Source organism: Ranitomeya imitator, chromosome 5 (assembly GCF_032444005.1).
Source record: "Ranitomeya imitator isolate aRanImi1 chromosome 5, aRanImi1.pri, whole genome shotgun sequence".
Lineage (NCBI taxonomy): Eukaryota > Metazoa > Chordata > Amphibia > Anura > Dendrobatidae > Ranitomeya > Ranitomeya imitator.
The window spans coordinates 93,195,538-93,217,125 of NC_091286.1; the positions used below are offsets into that span (position 1 = coordinate 93,195,538).

General features: G+C 44.8%; 1 protein-coding gene across 1 annotated transcript in view; it reads right to left on the reverse strand.

Moving 5' to 3' along the window:
* XRN2 (5'-3' exoribonuclease 2) overlaps positions 1–21,588 on the reverse strand; it is a 117,785-nt gene that overhangs the window by 67,758 nt on the left and 28,439 nt on the right. Inside the window, exons 7-15 of the mRNA XM_069768927.1 lie at positions 20,640–20,712; positions 20,508–20,558; positions 18,405–18,562; positions 18,257–18,331; positions 17,995–18,128; positions 17,844–17,901; positions 16,076–16,183; positions 15,944–15,988; positions 13,320–13,451 (exon numbers count right to left, since the gene is read on the reverse strand). Coding sequence (XP_069625028.1) covers positions 13,320–13,451; positions 15,944–15,988; positions 16,076–16,183; positions 17,844–17,901; positions 17,995–18,128; positions 18,257–18,331; positions 18,405–18,562; positions 20,508–20,558; positions 20,640–20,712 — 834 coding nt within the window. The remainder of the gene's footprint in view (positions 1–13,319; positions 13,452–15,943; positions 15,989–16,075; positions 16,184–17,843; positions 17,902–17,994; positions 18,129–18,256; positions 18,332–18,404; positions 18,563–20,507; positions 20,559–20,639; positions 20,713–21,588) is intronic.

Genomic DNA, 21,588 nt, shown 5'->3' on the forward strand with positions numbered 1-21,588 from the left:
TAGAACAATGTTTGGAGGATGGATCCCTGGGGGCTCTGGGGAAAATTATACCCGACTGTGTGGTTGATACGCAGGCTGTGGGTTAGGCTGAGACATATACGGAGGGTCACGGATTTGACTAGATTCTCACCGCTATGGCATAACAGCAACTTACAGGAGTTTGAGGCACTGGGGGTACTGACAGAATGGCTGGGCAAAGGGATTCAGTATGTGTATCAAATAATTGAGCGAGGTGAATTGAAATCATTTTCCCAATTACAGGCGGAATTTGGTCTTGGGACTGTGGGGGAATTTCAGTATTTGCGGATAAGGCATGCTTTTGGAGCTCAGAGTAGAAACGGAGGTATTGGAATTCAGAGGGATATAGTACTGGAGTATGTGTGTAATGAAGGGACTACTGGGGGAGTCATATCTACTTTGTATAAAGATCTGTTGCATACTTTCCTATTGGGGTTTCCAATAATGGCGAGAGCTAAGTGGGAGAGGGATCTGGGTCCAATGGAGAATGAGACTTGGGAGTCTGCTAGAATGGGTCCCACGATTGTCACTGAGCGAACCGTATAGAATGTCACAGCTCTATGTGATACACAGGGTTTATAAGTCACCGATGGTGCTATATAAGGCTGGTTTGCGTGATGATTCTGAATGCCCGAGGTGTAAAACTGCAGATGCTGATATACTCCATATGATGTGGACGTGTCCGAGACTGGTTGCTTTTTGGTTGGTAGTTTTCAGTCGTATGGAAGGTGCGTATGGATGTAAGGTGCCAAGAGATCCAGTAGTGTGCTTGTTGGGATGTGTGGATGAGATTGGAGTGGATAACAACCTAAAGATAGCTATTGCCAGATTGTTATACATGGCTAGGAAGGTAATAGATCGAAATTGGATTAGGGAAGAACCGCCGTCAAGAGGAGAATTCTTCCAGTATGTGAAGCAGGGTCTGACACTGGAAAAGGGGTTTTATAAAAAAAGAGGGAAAATCGAAATGTTCAATAAAATGTGGTCTCCGTGGATTGCTATGGGATAGGGGTATTATAGAGGGAGAGTTAATTAAATGGAACCTGTCACCCCGAAAATCGCGGGTGAGGTAAGCCCACCGGCATCAGGGGCTTATCTACAGCATTCTGTAATGCTGTAGATAAGCCCCCGATGTTACCTGAAAAAGGAGAAAGACGTTAGATTATACTCACCCAGGGGCGGTCCCGCTGCTGGTCAGGTCAAACGGGTGTCTCCGGTCCGCTGCGGCGCCTCCTATCTTCTTTCCATGACGTCCTCTTCTGATCTTCAGCCACGGCTCCGGCGCAGGCGTACTTTGCTCTGCCCTGTTGAGGGCAGACAAAGTACTGCAGTGCGCAGGCGCCGGGCCTCTGACCTTTCCGGCGCCTGCGCACTGCAGTACTATCCTCTGCCCTCAAGAGGGCAGAGCAAAGTATGCATGCCCCGGTACCGTGGCTGAAGATCAGAAGAGGACGTCTTGTAATGAAGATAGGAGGCGCCGCAGCGGACCAGAGACGCCCATACGACCTGACCAGCAGCGGGACTGCCCCTGGGTGAGTATAATATAACGTCTTTTTCTCCTTTTTCAGGTAATATCGGGGGCTTATCTACAGCATTACAGAATGCTGCAGGTAAGCCCCTGATGCCGGTGGGCTTACCTCACCCGCGAATTTCGGGGTGACAGGTTCCCTTTAAGGTTCCTAATTAATGGTAATGTTAAATGTGGCTTATATTATTGGCTGAGGGATTAGATAGTATATAGGTCTAATGATGGAAGTGCTAAGCAAGGTGAGCTGCTTTGTTGGGTGGGGTTGGGGGGTGGTGGGATTGAAGGGGAATGTTTGAAGGGGGGGAAAGCATTGTATTGAAAATGAGAATGTAACATGTCATTTATCTTGTTATTCTTAATAAAAATTTATTTGAATTAAAAAAAAAAAATGGATGATGTCCCTTGTGCACGCTCTTTATTGCTGTTCCTGCCCGCTCTGCTGTGCCAGACACCACATAGGAAAAATGCAGCCCCCACACGTGTCCAAGATGGCCACTGAGTATACAGTGGCACTTCTCGTTTGGAATGAGAAGCGCCTGAAGCACACAAAGGACCACCCCTGTGGGCGGAATTAAGGGCACAGTCGGACCTAGTCCTGGCCGAAGCCAGGGACTCCATTTTGGGCAGTGGGCGGAGGAAGGAAAGAACCGTGGTTTAGTCCGGCCAAAAGCCGGGGACTAAATTTCATGCTCCAGCCGACGCACGATGAGAGGGAAGCGCGGAAGCTGCGAAAATGCCGCCAGACATCGAGAGAAACCCCCCACCAGGTGCCCAGACCTTCTCACTGTCAGGTGCTGCAGCGCAGATGTAGCAGAGATAAAAAAGTGCTGTGCTTCTTAGGCCACTCAATCCACCATCCCTTTGTTAGGGAGGTGGAGGGGGACAGGCTGCCTCCTTCCATCATCCGCTTTCGGTCAGTGGTGATGCAGTGGGGGCTGCACGGACGCCAATGGGGGCATCTGTACATCCGTGGGTTCAATCCCTAGGGATGGGTGAGGGCTATTGTCCGGCTGTAGCTTGGCTCCGGTAGGGCGTACATGGAGGCGACACTCCGTGTTCCCATCCGTTGGTGGTGTGGGGAGATAGGGACCCGTCGCCCCTAAAGCGAGCCCAGGCATGGCAAAGAAACGGTGCAGGAGGCGGTACAAGGAGGAGACAATCAGCGCTCCCACATGTTGATGATTCGGGGAGATCGGACCCCTGAAGAGGTCCGTCGTCCCTTCGTTTCATGAACGAAAAAAGTAAAATACCGTTGGGGTCTGAATCCCAGATCCAAGTGCCTCCTACGGACACTAGGCAAGATCTGGTTTGATTACAGCCAGCATGAGGGTGTATACTGCAGAGGAGCTAATTTTGTTCAAGTTTTCTTAGTGTCTTCCTAGTGGTAGGCAGCATAACACACAGGCAGGTACGGACTGGGGCTGAAATTCAGCCCTGGCATTTGAAATCACACAGGCCATTGCTGTCACCGCCCACAAGCACCAGATGGGGATATATTACTAATATTACCCTGGATGGAAGAAAGCAAGATTTGCTACAAGACCAATATTTCTAATGATACCCATGGCCTGCTGGGGTAAGTTACGGAGTCAGCGACACGGTGCTCCTTCACAAAGCTTAACAGTATGGGGGTCTTGAGAACACAAATTCTGCTAACAACGTAGCAGAGAAGGCAGCCCACGAACAAACAGGCCCTTCTGGCATTTGCCAGAATTGCCAGTCCGGCCGTGCACATAGTCCTGTGTCTCCCAATGAGGCGAAGGAGAAAGAAAAAAAAAGTTACAGCTCTCAGAATAAAGAGATGCAAAATAATTTTGTCTACAAAATATTTGCGTAAAAGCGACAAAAAAAATAAATAAAATATATATATGTTTTTGTTCATTCTGCCTCACAAGAATCGGAATAGAAAGCGATCAAAAAATGTCATGTGTCTGAAAATGGTACCAATAAAATCAACTCACCCCCCCAAAAAACAAGCCTCATATTTTGACTGTCTGCCAAAATATGGAAAAATTATAGCTCTCAAAATATGGTGATGCAAAAACTATTTTTTGCAATAAAAAGCGCCTTTTAGAGTGTCACAGCAGCCAAACATAGTAAGGATTTTACGATGAGTGCACAAAAATACCTTTCTCCGAGCCAATCATTGGGGGACACAGGACCATGGGTGTTATGCTGCTGCCACTAGGAGGACACTAAGCAAATACAGGAAGAATAGCTCCTCCCCTGCAGTATACACCCTCCTGCTGTCTGTAAGTGAACCAGTTCGGTAACAAAGCAGTAGGAGCTTAAAGGCCCCTTCACATTAAGCGACGCTGCAGCGATACCGACAACGATCCGGATCGCTGCAGCGTCGCTGTTTGGTCGCTGGAGAGCTGTCACACAGACCGCTCTCCAGCGACCAATGATGCCAGTAACCAGGGTAAACATCGGGCAACTAAGCGCAGGGCCGCGCTTAGTAACCCGATGTTTACCCTGGTTGCCATGCTAAAAGTAAAAAAAAACAAACACTAGATACTTACCTACAGCTGTCTGTCCTCCAGCGCTGCGCTCTGCTTTTCTGCACTCCTCCTGCACTGGCTGTGAGCGTCGGTCAGCCGGAAAGCAGAGCGGTGACGTCACCGCTCTGCTTTCCGGCTCACAGCCAGTACAGGAGGAGTGCAGAGGACAGACGGCTGTAGGTAAGTATCTAGTGTTTGTTTTTTTTTACTTTTAGCATGGTAACCAGGGTAAACATCGGGTTACTAAGCGCGGCCCTGCACTTAGTTACCCGATGTTTACCCTGGTTACCAGTGAAGACATCGCTGGATCGGTGTCACACACGCCGATCCAGCGATGTCAGCAGGAGTCCAGCGACGAAATAAAGTTCTGGACTTTATTCAGCGACCAACGATCTCCCAGCAGGGGCCTGATCGTTGGTCGCTGTCACACAACGATTTCATTAACGATATCGTTGCTACGTCACAAATAGCAACGATATCGTTAACAATATCGTTATGTGTGAAGGTACCTTAACATTTAACAAGGATGAACTGTCAAAACCAAGTCAACACAGAAACCAAAGCCAATAGGCTAACAGGGTGGGTGCTGTTTCCACAAATGATTGGCTCGGATATAAGGATTTTACGGTGAGTACACAAAATTCCCTATTTCTCCTACGCCTCATTGGGGGACACAGGACCATGGGGTGTCCTAAAGCAGTCCCTGGGTGGGAAACAATCAACTGCAATTGCTCCTTGTAACCACAAGTTACAGATGTGACACTGCCGCCTGCAAAATTCGTCTGCCAACGGTCGCATCTGCCGAAGCCGGAGAGTGAATATGGTAATGTTTTGTAAACGTATGCAGGCTGGACCAAGGTCGCAGCTTTGCAAACTTGGGCTGCCGAAGCTTGGTGCCGGATGGCCCAAGACGCACCCACTGACCGAGCGGAATGAGCCCTAATCCCTGCTGGGAGAGAATCACCTCTGACTCCTTAGGACTCCTGAATAGCCGAACGAAACCATTTGGCTATTGTAGCCTTGGAAGCGGAAAACCCTTTCCTTGGTCCTTCCGGGAGCACGAACAGGGGATCTGACCTGCGGAAAGATGCTGTCCGCGAGACGTATCTCCTAGGAGCTCTCACTAAATCCAGTGTGTGAAGGGCCTTCTCGATGCGATGTACTGGTGCCGGACAGAGTGACAGAAAAACAATCTCAGTGAGATGAAAAGAGGAGTCAACTTTCGGTAGAAAGGACGGGGATGTTCTCAACACCACCTTATCCTGATGAAAATTCAGGAACGAAACTTGAGACGAAGCCGCCAGCTCGGAGACTCGTTTAATAGAGGTGACCGCAACTAGGAAAGCAACTTTCCATGAAAGAAAAGACAGGGAAACCTCCTGTAGAGTTTCGAAAGGAGCATGTTGCAAAACTCCGAAGACCAGATTAAGGACCCATGGTTCCAATGGCATCTTATAGGGGGGCACCCAATGGGAGACTCCCTGAATAAACGTCTTGACTTGTAATCTGTTGGCAATCCTGCGTTGGAACAGAACAGACTAGGGCTGAAACCTGCCCCTTGAGAGAACTAAGGGCGAGACCCAAGTCCAAACCCGTTTGTACGAATACGAAAATGGAAAAAAGAAGAAGAGGAGAACATCCTCGGTCGTTGCACCATGAGAAGAAAAAGGTCTTCCAGGTGCGATGATAAATACGCATAGATGAAGGCTTTCTAGCGCTTATCATGGTAAATGGGGCCCTGAGACAGCAAGTCTGCTCGATTCGGTAATCGCCAGGGAACGTCGGCGACTAGTTGAACGAGTTCCGCGTACCACACCCGGCGCAGCCAATCTGGCACAATCAGCATTACCGGTAACCTCTCTGCTCTGATCTTCTTGATGACTCTAGACAGTAAAGGAAGCGGGGGAAATATGTACAGAAGCCGAAAATGATGCCACAGGAGTACGAGAGCATCTGCCCCGATGGCTGCCGGATCATGCGACCAAGCTGTTAAGTCGGGAAGTTTGGAATTTAGCCGTGAGGCCATCAGATCCACATCCCGAATTCCCCAACGACAGCAGATCTTGTGGAAGATCTCCAGATGGAGAGACCACTCCCCGGAGTCGATGTCTTGACGACTGAAGAAATCTGCCTCCCAATTGTCCACTCCCGGGATATGAACTGCAGAAATCATAGAGCGGTTTTCCACGGCCCATCAGAAGATGTGGCCCACCTTAGTCATGGTTCCCCCTTGGCGGTTGATGAATGTCACTGCAGTGGCGTTGTCAGACAGAATCCTGATTGGGCGTCCCGCCAGGAAGGGAAGGAATTGGATAAGCGCCAACCCGAATGCCCGAATTGCCAAGATGTTGATTGAAAGACGTGATTCCTGGGGGGACCAGCAGCCCTGAGCAGTGTGATGAAGGAGCACCGCTCCCCAGCCTAGAAGACTGGCATCTGTTGTCAGAACTAACGAATGTACTGGAAGAAATGACTTCCCTTGATTCAGGGAGGATTTCACTGTTCACCACCTGAGAGACTCTCTGACTCACCGGGGAAGGAGGAACCGACGGTCGAGGGCGGAGGTGTATTTGAGCAAATGGAACCGCCTCCTTATCTGCTACCATCCTGCCGAGAACGCTCATACTGAAGAGCAGAGAGTGAGTGCGAGGCTGAGAAAGCTTCTGAGCTTCTCACTGTAAAACCGAGATCTTTTCCGGGGGAAGAAGAACCAACCCCTGGGATGAGTCAAGTATCATTCCTAGAAAGGAAATTCGCTGAGCCAGTACTGGGGAAGATTTTTTTTTTTTTATTTTTTTTTTAAGTTCATCTTCCAGCCTAGGCGACAGAGTATCTATTGTGATGTTCACGGCCTCCTCGCAGGTGCGGAAAGAGGGGCCTTTGATGAGGATATCGTCTAGATACTGTAGCACAACCACTCCTCGGGTGTGAAGTATGGCCACGGCAGCCACCATGACCTTGGTGAACACCCTGGGGGCGATGGCGAGGCCGAAGGGCAGAGCCACGAATTGAAAGTGATCTTCCTGAACTGCGAAGCAAAGAAACCTTTGGTAAGAAGGTAAAATAGGAATGTGGAGGTACGCGTCCTGGATGTCTATAGACGCCAGGAAGTCGCCTTTTTCCATGGAGGTGATGACAGAACGAAGCGATTCCATCCGGAACCGTCGCACCCTGATGAACTTGTTCAGCAGTTTTAGGTCCAGTATGGGCCGTACTGTACCATCCTTCTTTGGAACAATGAAGAGGTTTGAATAAAAACCTTGAAACCTTTCGCTTTGAGGAACCGGAATAACTCCGTCCTTTCTCAGAGCTTATAGCTTGGAAGAACTCTGATGCTTTTGCCCTGGGAGGAGAAGACAGGGAAAAAACGGTTTGGAGGACTGGTAAGAAGTCTATCTTGTATCCGGAGGACACTAGGTCGCAGACCCACTCGCTGTGAACGACCGAGAGCCACGCGGCACTGAAGGAAAGCAGGCGGCCACCTACTTTGAGGGTGTTCCCTGGATACCACAGGGAGTCCTTGTGTGGAAGATCTGCCCGTTCTGGAGCCTCTGGATCCCGACTGCCTAGGCCTGCCTTTCCATCAAGGGGAAGGATTATAAGAGGCCTGGGAACCTCTGTCTCCACGTTGAGCCTGGCCAGAAGCGGGAGATGTGGAAGTAGAGGACCAGTTTGAGTTGTAACAAAAAAAAAAAAAAAAAATCTGGACTGAGCCTGTGGTTGCAGGTTCCGAAAGGGCCGAGAGGGTCTCCGTTGTGGAAGAAATTTAACTCTTCCCTCGAGTGGCGTCGGAAATTAATTGGTTGAGCTTTTCGCCAAAAAAGGCGACCGCTCTGATATGGTAGAGAAGTCAATGACTTTTTGGAAGCAGAATCTGCATGCCAGACCCTGAGCCATAAGGACCTCCAGATGGTGATGGCGTTTGCTGCTGCTTGAGAAGCGCAGTTAGCGGCATCCAGGGACGTGGTCACTACAAAATCTCCAGCTCTGGCTGAGTAGCAAGGTCTGCTATCTCGGGGAAGATTGGTATCGAGCACCGCTGAAGACAAGACCTCAGCCCAGTGGGTCATAGCCTTAGCCATCCACATAGCGGCAAAAGATGGGAAGAGTGCGGCTGCTGAGGCTTCAAAGGCAGAACACGCTGTATTGTCGATCTGACGATCGGTTGGGCTTTTAATAGAGGCGCCCTCCGAAGAGGATAAAACAGATTTAGTAGCCAGGCGCGATCGGGGGAAACTGCCACCAATCTTTTCTTGGATCCTGGGCAAAAAGATATTTTGACTCCATGGGCTTCTACCCTGACAATCGTTTATCTGGACGGATCTTGTGAGAATCAACGATTTCCTTAAATTCGGAATGAGTGGCGAACACTCTGAGCTCACTTGGTCCTCTTAAAGGACACGGCATGATCCATTTTAGATAAAGGTTCCTCCTCAAGCTTCAAAGCCTTATTCACTGACTCAGAGTCGAGAGTCTCCTGATCGTGATGAAATTCCTGATATAGGGACCTATCAGAATCATCCTCTGAAACAGGTTCTCTACTGGCCCCAATGGAAGGGGAGCTAGAAATGGAGCTCTCAGAACCCGAATCCCGGTGATGGTCTGGGGATATGGCTTGAGTCCTTTTCCTGGAAGAGCGAGAGCTCCTTGGCAAGGTAAGACCCCTGGAGTACGAGGGGTTCTGACGATCGGAAGAGTCATCCGTAATAGTTCCCTGTTTAGAGGAAGGGTCTCGGAACGAGTCTAACGCTTTTGCCAGAGATGCCATAGACCGGGAAAGGGATGTAACCCACTCAGGGGGACTAGGCTCACTGGGTTCGGTATCAGTAACAAGTGCTTCCTGAGCAGTCACTGATTCACAAGCTGTGCATAATGCAGTATTGTGACCTGGGGTAATGACACCTTACAAGAGGTACATGCCGCGAAGAACACAGTGTGGGTCTTCCCAGACTTTTTGTGAGTCTTTGATTGAGATAGCATAGCCTTGAGGAGAGTGCTTACTAACAGGGGAAGGGTTAAGCCATGTTTCTGCAGCTTACCCAGGTCCTGTGTCTTGAGTCCCCAGGGGAGGTCCGCAGTGTATGCACGGAAATCGCTCGTCCTGAAGGCTTTCATTCAAAAGGCTGGAGCAGCACTGCAGCATCAGCCCTGTGGGTGTACCAAGATGGCCGCCGAGATCAGGAAGTGAGGGGGCTTCTCAGGGAACGAGAAGCGCCAGAAAGAGTGGGTGGCGGTAACTGCCGGTGGGTGTGGCCAAAACACCGGCCTGTATGAAGGGGAAAAGCCGGGGCTAAATTTGAAAACCTGCGGTTGCGGCCTGCAGTGCCGGGACAGCTATTAGCGCAATTCTTAAGCTACACAATTGAATTGCCGCACACTCGGCCCCCGCAGTGTATTCACGGTAGATGCGGTAGGCCGGTGCTCAATCCACTGTCGCCATAGTCAGGGATGGGGTGGAGAGCTTCTGCCGCCTTGCGTCATCCGCTATATCAGTGGTGATGCAGTGGGGGGCTGAACAGACGCCATACATATTTATGTCCAGCTATGCACCTGGAGGGCTACTCCATGTGGTTGCCTGCTATGGAGGGGGGAGTTCGGAAAGCGAAGGAACCGTCGCCCGTAAGGTGAGCTCAGGGCTGGCATCCAACGTTGCAGGAAAGGATACGGGAGGGACACTCCACGTACTTGCCTGTTGATGATTCGGGGGAGATCGGAACCTAGAAAGGATCCGTCGCCTCCATTCGCTCCGTTAAGGGAAAAAATAGAATAATAAGTAAAAAATTAAAATAAAAACGGTGGGGTCTGAAAGCAGACCCAAGTGCCTCCTACAGACACTAAGCAAGAACTGGTTCACTTACAGCCAGCAAGAGGGTGTATACTGCACAGGAGGAACTATTCTTTCTGTATTTGCTTAGTGTCCTCCTAGTGGCAGCAGCACCCATGGTCCTGTGTCCCCCAATGAGGCGTAGGAGAAAACCCTATATAAATCTGGTATCGCTGTAATCACACCAACCCGAAGAATAAAGTCGCCTAATCACTTATACTGCACGAGGAACAGCATAAAAAATAAATATAGCTAATTCTTCTGATGCTGTTGATTTTTTCATTCTGCCTCCCAAAGATTGCAGTGAAGCTTGCCGCACATTTATCCTGCGCTCTGCGCTTACAACGGGGTTTCTATGTAAATCTCTGAAATCCATGATTGAGACAGAACCCCTGGAAGATTCCCTATAATGTGACAGATGGAGGCACTGTGGACGCCACCTGAGGCTACTTTCACACTAGCGTCGGATTCGGCCCGTCGCAATGCGTCGGGACGAGATTCCGACGCTAGCGTTTGATGCGCTGCACAACAGAGGCAGCGGATGCATTTCTCCGGCGCATCCGCTGCCCCATTGTGAGGTGCGGTAAGGTGGGGGCGGAGTTCCGGCCGTGCATGCGCGGTCGGAAAAAGCGTTACATTTAACGTTTTTTGCTCCCGGCGGTCCGTCAAAACACGGCGCAACCGTCGCACGACGGTTTGCGACGTGTGTCAATACGTCGCAATGCGTCGGTAATGTTACTCTATGGGGCAAAAACGACGCTTTGCGACGTATTTAAAAAAAACGCTAGTGTGAAAGTAGCCTGACCTGTGATCCGGCGGCATCCGTCTTTTTAGGATTGCATAAAAGTGCTGTCGGCCAGTTTTGTGCACTTCTGAAAAGAAGGACACCGCTGAACAAAGGCCAGACAGAGTGCAGAGTAACTCTGCTGCCTCATTATAGTGAATGGATCCCTCGGCGGTTCATATGTCACGTTACTCAAATTTAGATGGAAAGCCCAAAGTAAGTGCTCAGCGTAGAGCGCTGGATAAAGGTGATCCCAAATGTTAATGTTAAACGTTTCCAATAATAGCATCAACTCAATCCACAAAAAAGTAGGTCCCCACTCAGGTCTGTCATCTGTTAATAGAAATATAGAGGGCTTCCACTTTACTGGTAGTACAAAGGCTCTGGAAACACGAAATGGCTCCATAAGCCTCCAAAAGAAATGCAGCAAATTCTCTGCTCTCAAATTCAAATGCCCCCTTCCCTTCTGAGCCCCACAGTGTATCTAAACCACATATTGCATCCACGTTTGGCATTTCTGAAGAGATGACCGCCAGCCTAACTTACAGGCGCATGCCTCCAGAAACCCGGGCTGGGTATAACGTACTGGTGACTAACATACTGGTCACTACAGCGTACTGGTCACTACAGCGGCAGTTTGCAATTTTCACTTGCCAACTTTCATTGCTGCTTGTTTCTGGAAACTACCCATGGAGTCAAAGTCGTCACTACACCTGTAGCTTATACCCTTTGGGAATTTAATTCCAAAATGGGGTCACTTGAGGGGGGAATTCTGCTCTTCTAGCAATTAGGGGCTCTGTACATGGAGTCTGCAAACTTCTAGAAAAATCTGAAGTAAATTATTTAAAAATTTATTTTATTTTTTTTTTTAATTCTCGTGAAGCACCTGAGAGTGTTAATAAACTTGTTGAATGTGGTTTTGAGTACCTTGAGGGGTGCACTTTTTAGAATGGTTTCACTTTTGGGTATTTTCTATCATACAGACCCCTGAAAGTGACTTCAAATGTGATGTTGACCCATTTAGTCCACATACATCCAACTGAGGATGTATATTGGGTCACAGCTACAGGTGGTGTGATGCAGCTATCACAGCTGTGACCTGCTAGGTCCCAAATTATAGTGCTAGGTTGTAGATATATTTATGTATACTTAATAAGATTCCTGACCTTTGTCCATTATAAATTATAGGTCAGGGAATTAACATCCCTAGTAATTGTATATTGGGTCATGGATTTTTAGAACCACATAAGAGTTATCCAATGTCTGCCTGTATCGGTTTTAACTGAGTAATAGCCTATTAACATCCTATTACAGGGCCAAGAGGTCTATTAACACGGCTATATGTTGCCAGCCAATATAAAGTTTATATCATCCAATTTCATAAAATGAAGGAGTCGTGTGATCTATATAAGACTGGTATAAGATGTATAATTATCTAAGGCAGTGTAACTCCGCTGCTGCTATAGTAGGAGGCACGCCACAAAATTGATCTAACACGCGAGCCGCATTTAATGTATGTGCGGCTACTATGGGAGACCACTGTATGCTATAAGACAACATAGCTACACCAATACTCCGATAGCGCACACGCCACCGAATGATCTAACACGCGAGTCGCATTTAATGTATGTGCGGCTACTATGGGAGACTCCTGTATGTATAACCAGTGTTATAAGGCAATGTAGCTATACCACTAGAGATAAGCAGACCCCTAGTTGTTCGTGTCCAGCTGGAGAGTTAAAAAGAAATTTCAGGTACCAGAACAATACCCGGACCCGAACTGGGGCCTGAACATCCAATGTTTGCCAAGATGTCATGTGCACGAAAGAATGGCAAACACTACTTATGATAGGCAGTAAAATAATTACCAACGGTCAGACAGTCGCAGTTCCCATGCTGTCAAATCACAGCATGAGCCTGCAGCTGTGATTGGAGGTATAAAGTTAATCTCTGGTCACTGGCGTGGGCTGATGGGACTACTGCTCCCATCAGACTACGCCTGCTGCCGCTAATAACAGTGAGAGTAGAAGAGGCGGACGGGAGTATTCAACAGCCAGCGTGGGTTCACCCGTATTTTTGATAACCAACCAGGCAAAACTGACAGCTGTGGGCTACAACCCTCAGCTGTCAGCGTTACTAAGGTTGGTTATCTAGAATAGAGGGGTCCCTATTCTTTTTTTAATTATTATTATTTAAATTATAACAATAAAATAAAAAACACCACGACGTGTCCCCATCATTTTTGGCAACCAGCTTTGCTAAAGCAGACAGCTGGGGGCAGGTATTCTCAGGCTGGTAAGGGGGGCCATTGATACATGCACTGGGATTCTAAAATAGTCAGCAAACAAGTAGTAGTTATTAAAAAAAAAAAAGTTAGATAGTGAGAACGATAGAGATATTAGAATAGAAACTAGATTGTGACATTAAATAAGAGACATTTAGGATCAAAGTAAAGGTTAGTTTTGGACAGCCCCTTTAATGATATTCCAATTATAGTGTCATGCAGGTAAAAAAGACCTGTATAAAGTAGAAATATCTCAATACTTTTGTATGAATAACAAATATTAATAAGAAAAACTTAAAATGAACTGTATAGCCGAAGAGATTCTATGTACAACTACATTCACTGGTCTAAAATTCTGAATGGTTTGGGCTCATACTTACCGAACCTTGCATTCTCATTTCATAGGCAGTTTGTCTTGGGTTGACAACTGCGTTTGGGTTACCCATATCTCTCCGCCCCAGGGCCTGAGGTGCAAACTGTCCAGCGGGGGTAAAAGCTGGTCTTTCATTCCTCTAAAAAATATAAAATAACTTTCAAAAATAAATATTTGACTTCATAATGTGATGTGCACTTCCACACCTGAACAGATTATTCAAGTTCCCTGTTAATTGCAAATAGATAAAGGTCCAGGTCCCCCAGACCGTAGTTACATAGGTTGAAAAAAGACATAGGTTCATCAAGTTCAACCTTCACTAATTATAATTTTATCTCTAAATTACGGTAACTATAACCCACAATGTTATGTGTACTGAGGACATCATCCAGCACTTTTGTAAAAGCTGTTATAGTGTGTGCCATTACTACCTCTTGTGGTCGTACATTCCACATCCTGACTGCTCTAGCTGTTGGAATCGCCTTTCTTCCCCCTGTAACGATTTACTCTTATCTAAAGTATGGTAGTAAGAAAGAGTAAGTCATGTGCAAGTCCCTTGTACTGATCACACATATTACTACATGTAAATGAAATTACCTCTGAGACGTCTTTTTTTCTAAGCCCAACTTTTCCAACCTCTCAATACGAGAGGCATTCCCGCTACTTGTAATAATCTAGTTGCCACCTTTGAACAGACTCCAAATTCTGAATATACTTTTTAAAATGTGGAGTCCAAAACTGGACCCCATATTCCAGATGGGGCCTCACAAGTGATTAATAGAGGGATAAAAATACATTGGGATCGCGGGACTTTATCTCCTTTTATACATCCTAAAATTTTGTTTGCTTTTGCGGCTGCAGCTTGACATGGAGTACTGCTGCTCAGCTTACTTGTAATGAGAATACCCAAGTCCTTCTGTTCTGTAGTCCCGAGCATACTCCCATTTAATAAATATGCAGTTATAGGATTTCTCCATCCTAGGTGCATTACTCTACGTTTATGTACATTAAATCTCATTTGCCAAGTTTTTGCCCATTCAGACATCTTATTCAGATCGTTTTGCAATATTGTAATGTTAAGGTCAGATTTTAAAATCCTACATAGTCTTTACTGATGACACCAAACTGACACTTTACTCTCAATCCCATCCACAAGGTCATTAATAAAGAGGTTAGAAATCAGTCCTAGCACAGCTCCCTGAGATACCCCGCTGCTGACTATATCCCATTTGGAGAATGTGCCATTTAGGATGACTGTTTCCTGTAGCTTAGCCAATTCCTTACCCATCTACATATAGTTTCCCCCAGTCCTTGCCTCTGTAGCGTCAGTATAAGGCTGTTACGTGGTACAGTATCAAATACCTTAGCAAAGTCCAGATATATCAGATTACCAAAATCCAGATTTGAACTTACCTCCTCACAGACACCCAACATGTTAGCTAGACACGACTTATTCTTCATGAATCCATGCTGGATGTCTGTTATTACATTATTGAAACAGGAACACATGGGCTACTTGCAGTGAACAAGTCTGTAGGAACATGTTCACACACTACCAAGAAACTTGAAGACACAAAAGAGCATAGTAAAACCAAAAACACTCAGTATCAAAAAATCACAGTATTTCCATAATTGTTCTCTTGTGTCTACAAGACTAGGGAGTTACCCACCACTCCTTGTGGGCTATTTGCACAAAAGCTGTTCCACTCAGCATGTCCACATGGACATTTCCTCTCTGAACCCTGTTCACACAGGTAATATACAGATAAGGTTTTTAAATACATCAGATAGGGATTGCATACATCAGTTAGGACTGCTCTATATGGGTATACCTTGACATTTGATAGAGCAGCTTTTTTTTTTGCAAAAAACGTATCAACCAAATACCCTGTTTTTTACATCTTTTTACTAGCACTTGCAGATTACTGTGATTTTTTTATACTGAGTGTTTTTGGTTTTACTATGCTCTTTTGTGTCTTCATGTTATTACATTATTATCTGCAATACATCTCTGAAGATCATCTCTTATGATGCCCTCAAAAACTTTGCACACTACTGATGTCAGGCTTACGTAGTTACATGGATCCACTTTCATACCCATCTTAAATATTGGTACCACAGTAATCACGCAGAACCCACCCCGAAAGTTGAGCACCGTGCCAATCTGAGCACACAGTGCGGAGTACAATTCAATAGAAAGCATAAGAAGGTTTGAAAGATCGATGGGGGGACGAGTCACAGGAACCGGACCTCCACTAATCTGCTTGCAATAAAAAAGGGCACTCCAATAAAGGTTTAGGTTCTCTTTGAACATGATCTGTGCCTTCTCAGGCTCCATGTAGTGTAACAGCCTGGACGGATCAGGCGGCAGATGAAGACAGATCACATCTCTTTTCTGTAGCAAGGATAACCCCTATTAACATCACGTTCCCATGACAATGTGAAGGCAGCGGTAAGCAGCTAACGTATTCATTTGCACTATGAACGGAGTGGTGGTGCGTGAAGTGATTTAGTAGCAAGTGGTCCGATATAAGCCCCCAGTGCTGGACAAGGTCACTTACATACAGTAATTCCTGTCACTATGAACCAATCATTACAGGATGAAAGGCAAGGTTAAAATACACTGCTCACCTTCATTCGCTTTTTCTTTTCTTTTTGTCTCCTCTTAAAGCTCTCCTACAACAGAATTTAAAAAAAAAAACATTGAATAAAAAGACAAATGCGAGAAAAAACAAAAAATACAAATCAAAAATTAAAACATACATCATCCTCTTTACGTTTCTTGAAAATACTATCTTCAACTTCCCCAACAGCCAACATGATCATCTGCACTCTCTCCAAGTTCACAAACCCACTTTCAGTAAGGTAGCCCTGTAAGCAAAGGTAGAGAAGGCAATTAATAGGTTGCAAGTACGGACCTGGCCATCTTCCATTCAGTGCTGGAGAGCACACTGACAATTATCTATTATTCTCAGGATAGCTCATACATGTCTGATCGCTGGGACCCTGATTAAGAGCTGGGAGACATGCAGCCGTGGGACTTGAACATATTATTCAAGCACACCGAAGACACTCCAATATCCAACATGCTCGGGGGGGTTATCACCTTATCCGATTAGATTCCCTCATCACTAGTAACGATCTAAAATGCACTAAAACATTTTCCTTATTAACAAACCACCTTCAGCCTCACTCAGAAGTTTGTGCTTCACGTGCTTGTTCAATCCATGTTTTTCACAAATTGAAAACATACCCACTATAGACTGTGGACATGTTCACAAGTTTGAGGATAAAAAAAAAAATTGATTTCTGTTTATCTGATTTGCGCATCTCATTTAATTGCATCGGTCTATAAAAAAAATATATATATAAACGAAGATCGCACAGGCACGGCATCCAAATGCTGTTCTAAGGGTTGTCCAGGCTTGAGATTCAATTCTGCAGTCACTTTATGCGACTGTAGACTTGTGAATCCTCACAGGGCGCAGTGTGTGCGCTGTCAGGATTCTCAGGTGCAGTCAGGTATAGTATTTTATGCATGTGATCCCATGTCCAGCTGCTACCGTTACCTCTACAAATTCACAAATCTACAAATCACACAGAGTGATTGCAGACTTGTACACCAAGCCTGGACAGAATGGTTAGAAGCTGCGAAACAGTAAAGGTACAGTCACACTAAGCAACGCTGCAGCGATACCAACAACGATGTCGATCGCTGCAGCATCGCTGTTTGGTCGCTGGAGAGCTGTCACATGGGTCAGGTCCCTCGCCTTCAGCTTCCAGCACTGACTGAGCGCCGGCCTTAAAGTACAGCGGTGATGTCACCGCTGTGCTTTGCTTTACGGCCGGCGCTCACCAGTCAGTGCGGGAAGCTGAAGGCGAGGGACCTGACCAGACACCGGGAATGTAAGTATGTAGTGTTTGTTTTTTTACATTTACAACGGTAACTAGGGTAAACATCGGGTTACTAAGCGCGGCCCTGCGCTTAGTAACCCGATGTTTACCCTGGTTACCAGTGACTACATCACTGAATCGGCGTCACACACGCCGATTCAGCGATGTCAGCGGGAGATCCAGCGACAAAATAAAGTGCTGGACTTTCCCCAGCGACCAACGATCTCCCAGCAGGGGCCTGATCGTTGGTCGCTGTCACACAACGATTTAGTTAACGATATCGTTGCTACGTCACAAAAAGCAACAATATCGCTAACGATATCGTTATGTGTGACGGTACTTTAACTATAAAGGACACGATTTGCTTTTGCTTTGCATACAAGAAAAACATGTACCACAGTGCTGGTAAAATTGGACACTGAACATATATGGATGTAAACTGGATCCAGTACCCAGACAAAAAAAAAAAAAGGGGGAATTTTTCATTGTTTTTAAAAAGTAAAAAAAAAACAACAACAAAAAAACTGTTCTATAATGGAAGAAACTACTATGATCTAAAATTTGTTTAGATGCCTACCTATATGGAAAAAGCAACCCAATATCTCGAGCATGTATGGGACAAAAGTTAAACACTCACCCCAGTGTTGTGTACGACATCCTTGTATATCTTCACCAGTCTGTCAATGGCACCTTCCCTAAGTTAAAAAAAAAAAAAAATTATACCAATTAACTAAATGTAGAACATTAAATCTAAATTTTATTACACCACCCTCCTATCAAAAATTCACCTGATTTCCAGTGACGGGAGATGTGGCAAGAAGTCATTGCCAACAAAAAAGCACATGAAGACCCAATCGTCAACACTTCTCTCAAAGTCATATTGGAAAGGCAAGTTTGACATGACCAGTTCTCTTTCCAGATACTGAAAAACAGGTTACCACATTGCAATGTAATTAGCACTGTACATTACAATATAAAAACAAAAATTAGTCAATATATTTTATGTAAATGAAAGTGCAAATGAAAATTATAATTCTTTAAGGTACATACCTCACGTAACACATTAAGACGGATAAAGATAAACTCCTGCTCACAACCAGGGGGACGGTCGGCAAACTCATCATGCTAACGAGATGTAGAGAAAAATAAATTATTTCGGTTCCAGTAAGAAATGTAAGATGGCGGTATAGGGCCTTACCTCTCCTTTTTTCTCACGGGCCAATCCTTGGCACTCTTGTAGCTCATGCCCAAACTGACCACATAACGCACATGGTTTTGGTTGGTTGGGCTTAAACTCTTCTCTGATGATGGTAAAGTTGGGCTCATGAGTAGCCAGTCCAAGCATGATAAGGTCAGCTAAAAATATAGAGGCAAAGGTTTTTTTTTCCCCCAAGTCATAACACTCAAGTTTTTATTTTGGGATTTTGACTGTAGTAACAATAAAAAAAAAAAAAGCATAGAGGGGCAAATGGATGCCGCTTTTAGGCTGTGTTCACACGTTCCGTTTTTTTCGCGGTTTTTTCGCAGTTTTTCCCGATAAAAACGCTATAAAACCGCAAAAAAAACGCATCCAATAAGCATCCCATCATTTAGAATGAATTCCGCATGTTTTGTGCACATGATGCGTTTTTTTCCGCAAAAAAACGCATCGGGCACAAAATCCGGACATTCTCTATCTTTTTGCGTTTTTTTTGCGGATTTCCCACTCCAAAATGCATTGGGAAGTGTCCGGAAAAAACCGCGGCAAAAACGTGTCAAAACCGCGTCAAAAACGCACGCGGTTTTCTTGCGGATTTCATGCAGAAAATGTCCGGAATTGTCAGGAATTTTCTGCATGAATTCCTGAACGTGTGCACATAGCCTAAAAGGGACACAATCGCCTATAATTTTACCATTTTAAAATCCGATGCCATATTTAAAATTAGGATTTTTTTATATTAATTTTGTTTAATCTATCTGGATATGATCAAACTTGCAAAGAAAAATTTTTTGGAAGGTAGCAATAACATTAATATTTAGATATATACTATATCTTGTAGATTGTGAGCCCTCGCGGGCAGGGTCCTTATTCCTCCTGTACCAGTTATGACTTGTATTGTTTAAGATTATTGTACTTGTTTTCATTATGTATACCCCTCCTCACATGTAAAGCGCCATGGAATAAATGGCGCTATAACAATAAATAATAATAATAATAATATCCTTCCTCTAGTGTTAGGGTCGTGACCGACCCGTTTTAGGTTTTAAGTGCATACAAATTCTACATACATTTGTTTATTGCATCAAGACATTTTGACTTTTTCAGGAACTTATTGTTAAACAAAATACAATAAAATAAAACTATTTTACTAAATTGTAAAATGCTCTTATTAAAATTATAACATTTGTGTTGTTGGGGTCAATTTCGACCCAGGTCTAATATAAGAGTAAAAAAACAATAATAAGTCCCAAAACTGAACTCAAACACAATATAAACCAACAGCCCACAGCCAGCTCTACCTCCAACAACGTGAGTAAGGGACATGTCCAGGCATGTATGGCCAAATCAGCTTAGAGTTGGTACTTTGCAGAGTATAGTTTATATTATTCTCTTGAGGTTCATTTGACAATATTTTTATATTGAAAACGAAGGGTATGCTCTCAAATGAAAGGCCCAGGGGGCCACAACAAAAATATTAAAATCAATCCTTCCATGGATGAGAAACCCTAACAAGGTAACTAAGACGTAAGAAACAAATTGGATCATAAATAACTGTTTTTAGGGTATCCTAGGGGTGATTTAAGACACGGGTCAAAACCGACCCGTTAACATAAGAAAGAGTAACAGAAAGCTAACACTAGAGGAAGGATATAACAGCTACATGGATCATAGGGAACATGAGATGTTCAACAACCACTGTAAAACTATTCTGAACTAGATTGTTGGTAGCCTATCCTATAGAGCTTTTAAAGGGATGCCACCATGTTCGAAACCAGACTACTGAGAAATACCAAACTCCTCCTCAAACTTCTGATTAAGGTGAATGATAATAGGTTACAATTTAGCCTGATAACAGACACATCCTCAAAGTCATTTAAGGTAAACATTAATTTATTTCCTGTTAAACAGCTAAAACTGCCCCCATTTATTCTAGACCTGCGTTGTTTTGCACAGATTTAGAAGACACTCCATCAATGCGTCTAAGAATCCGACCTATAAACTGCATGGACAGCATAAATTAATTAAAAAAACAAGCAAAAACTGCACAATGGAATCGCGTTAATCTCCACATTATACGGAAAGGCACAATCTAGTGCTTACCGTCAGCGCCACATAAGCAGTGATGAGTGTTCGGGTCATGATGGGGCTGAGCTGTTCAGAAAGAAGAGAAAAAGTTGGTTATCTATGAAGGTATCACAGCGATAAAAGATTTAACAATTCAGCACAAAATACCTCTTTGTCGTCTGATGTAGTCCATAATTTTATGTTCACCTTCTCCGGGTGCACTTGCATCTGATAAAATGACCTTCAAAGATAAAACATAGAAAACTGTAGCAGACAAACTTGTGAGACTATGTAGGAATCAGTCTTAAAAAATATATAGAATATATGGTTAAGACAGTGATCGGATAAGTAGTCGGGGGTTTGTTATCTTCACAATTCTTCATTCTTACCAGGCTGCAGGAAGTTTACTTCTCATCCAAGAAAAGCTGAGCAAGGTATTTGGAACTCAGGAAAGCTGGATGTCCCTAGCAAAGTACCATATAATTTGGGAAGCGTTTAGATAACGTCTGTTTTCAGGCCTGGACTCTTATTGGATGATAGGCAGTATTGATAGGAGAGACGGTTCTTCTCTACAGCATCAAGTCAGTACCAGAGTTTCAATCGCTGGGTTTAGAAAGGTGTGCAGTGCGTGTACCATTGGCTGCATTCATAACCCCATTGCACACAGACAATCCTTTTATAAACATATTCGTGTTTCCAATTCGCAAGAGAGAGCCTGGTTTTTGATCAATTTTGCAAATCAGATTCCACTATTAATATCTACGGCCATATAAGAAATGAAAGATCCTCTCCATTTCCCATTGCCTATACTTATCACTTCCCACCTCTGCTTGCTGTCTGTCACTTTACCATCTAGCAACATATTTTAATGTGCCTGCTTAATGATTGGTATTATTCATTTGTAGCATTATACGTTTTACTGTTTGACGTATATCAATGACTGTGGTCACTCGATATTATCTGGTGGAAGGTGTTATAGCATATAGATGTAGCCAGCCCTAATGTCTTTCATCATCTAACCACCCCCTAGTGTGCTGGCCCCAGCTGCCAAATTAATCCCAACCAGTTCCCACAATCCATCTCTTCTGCCCCAGCATTCTGGACTATAAATTTAGAA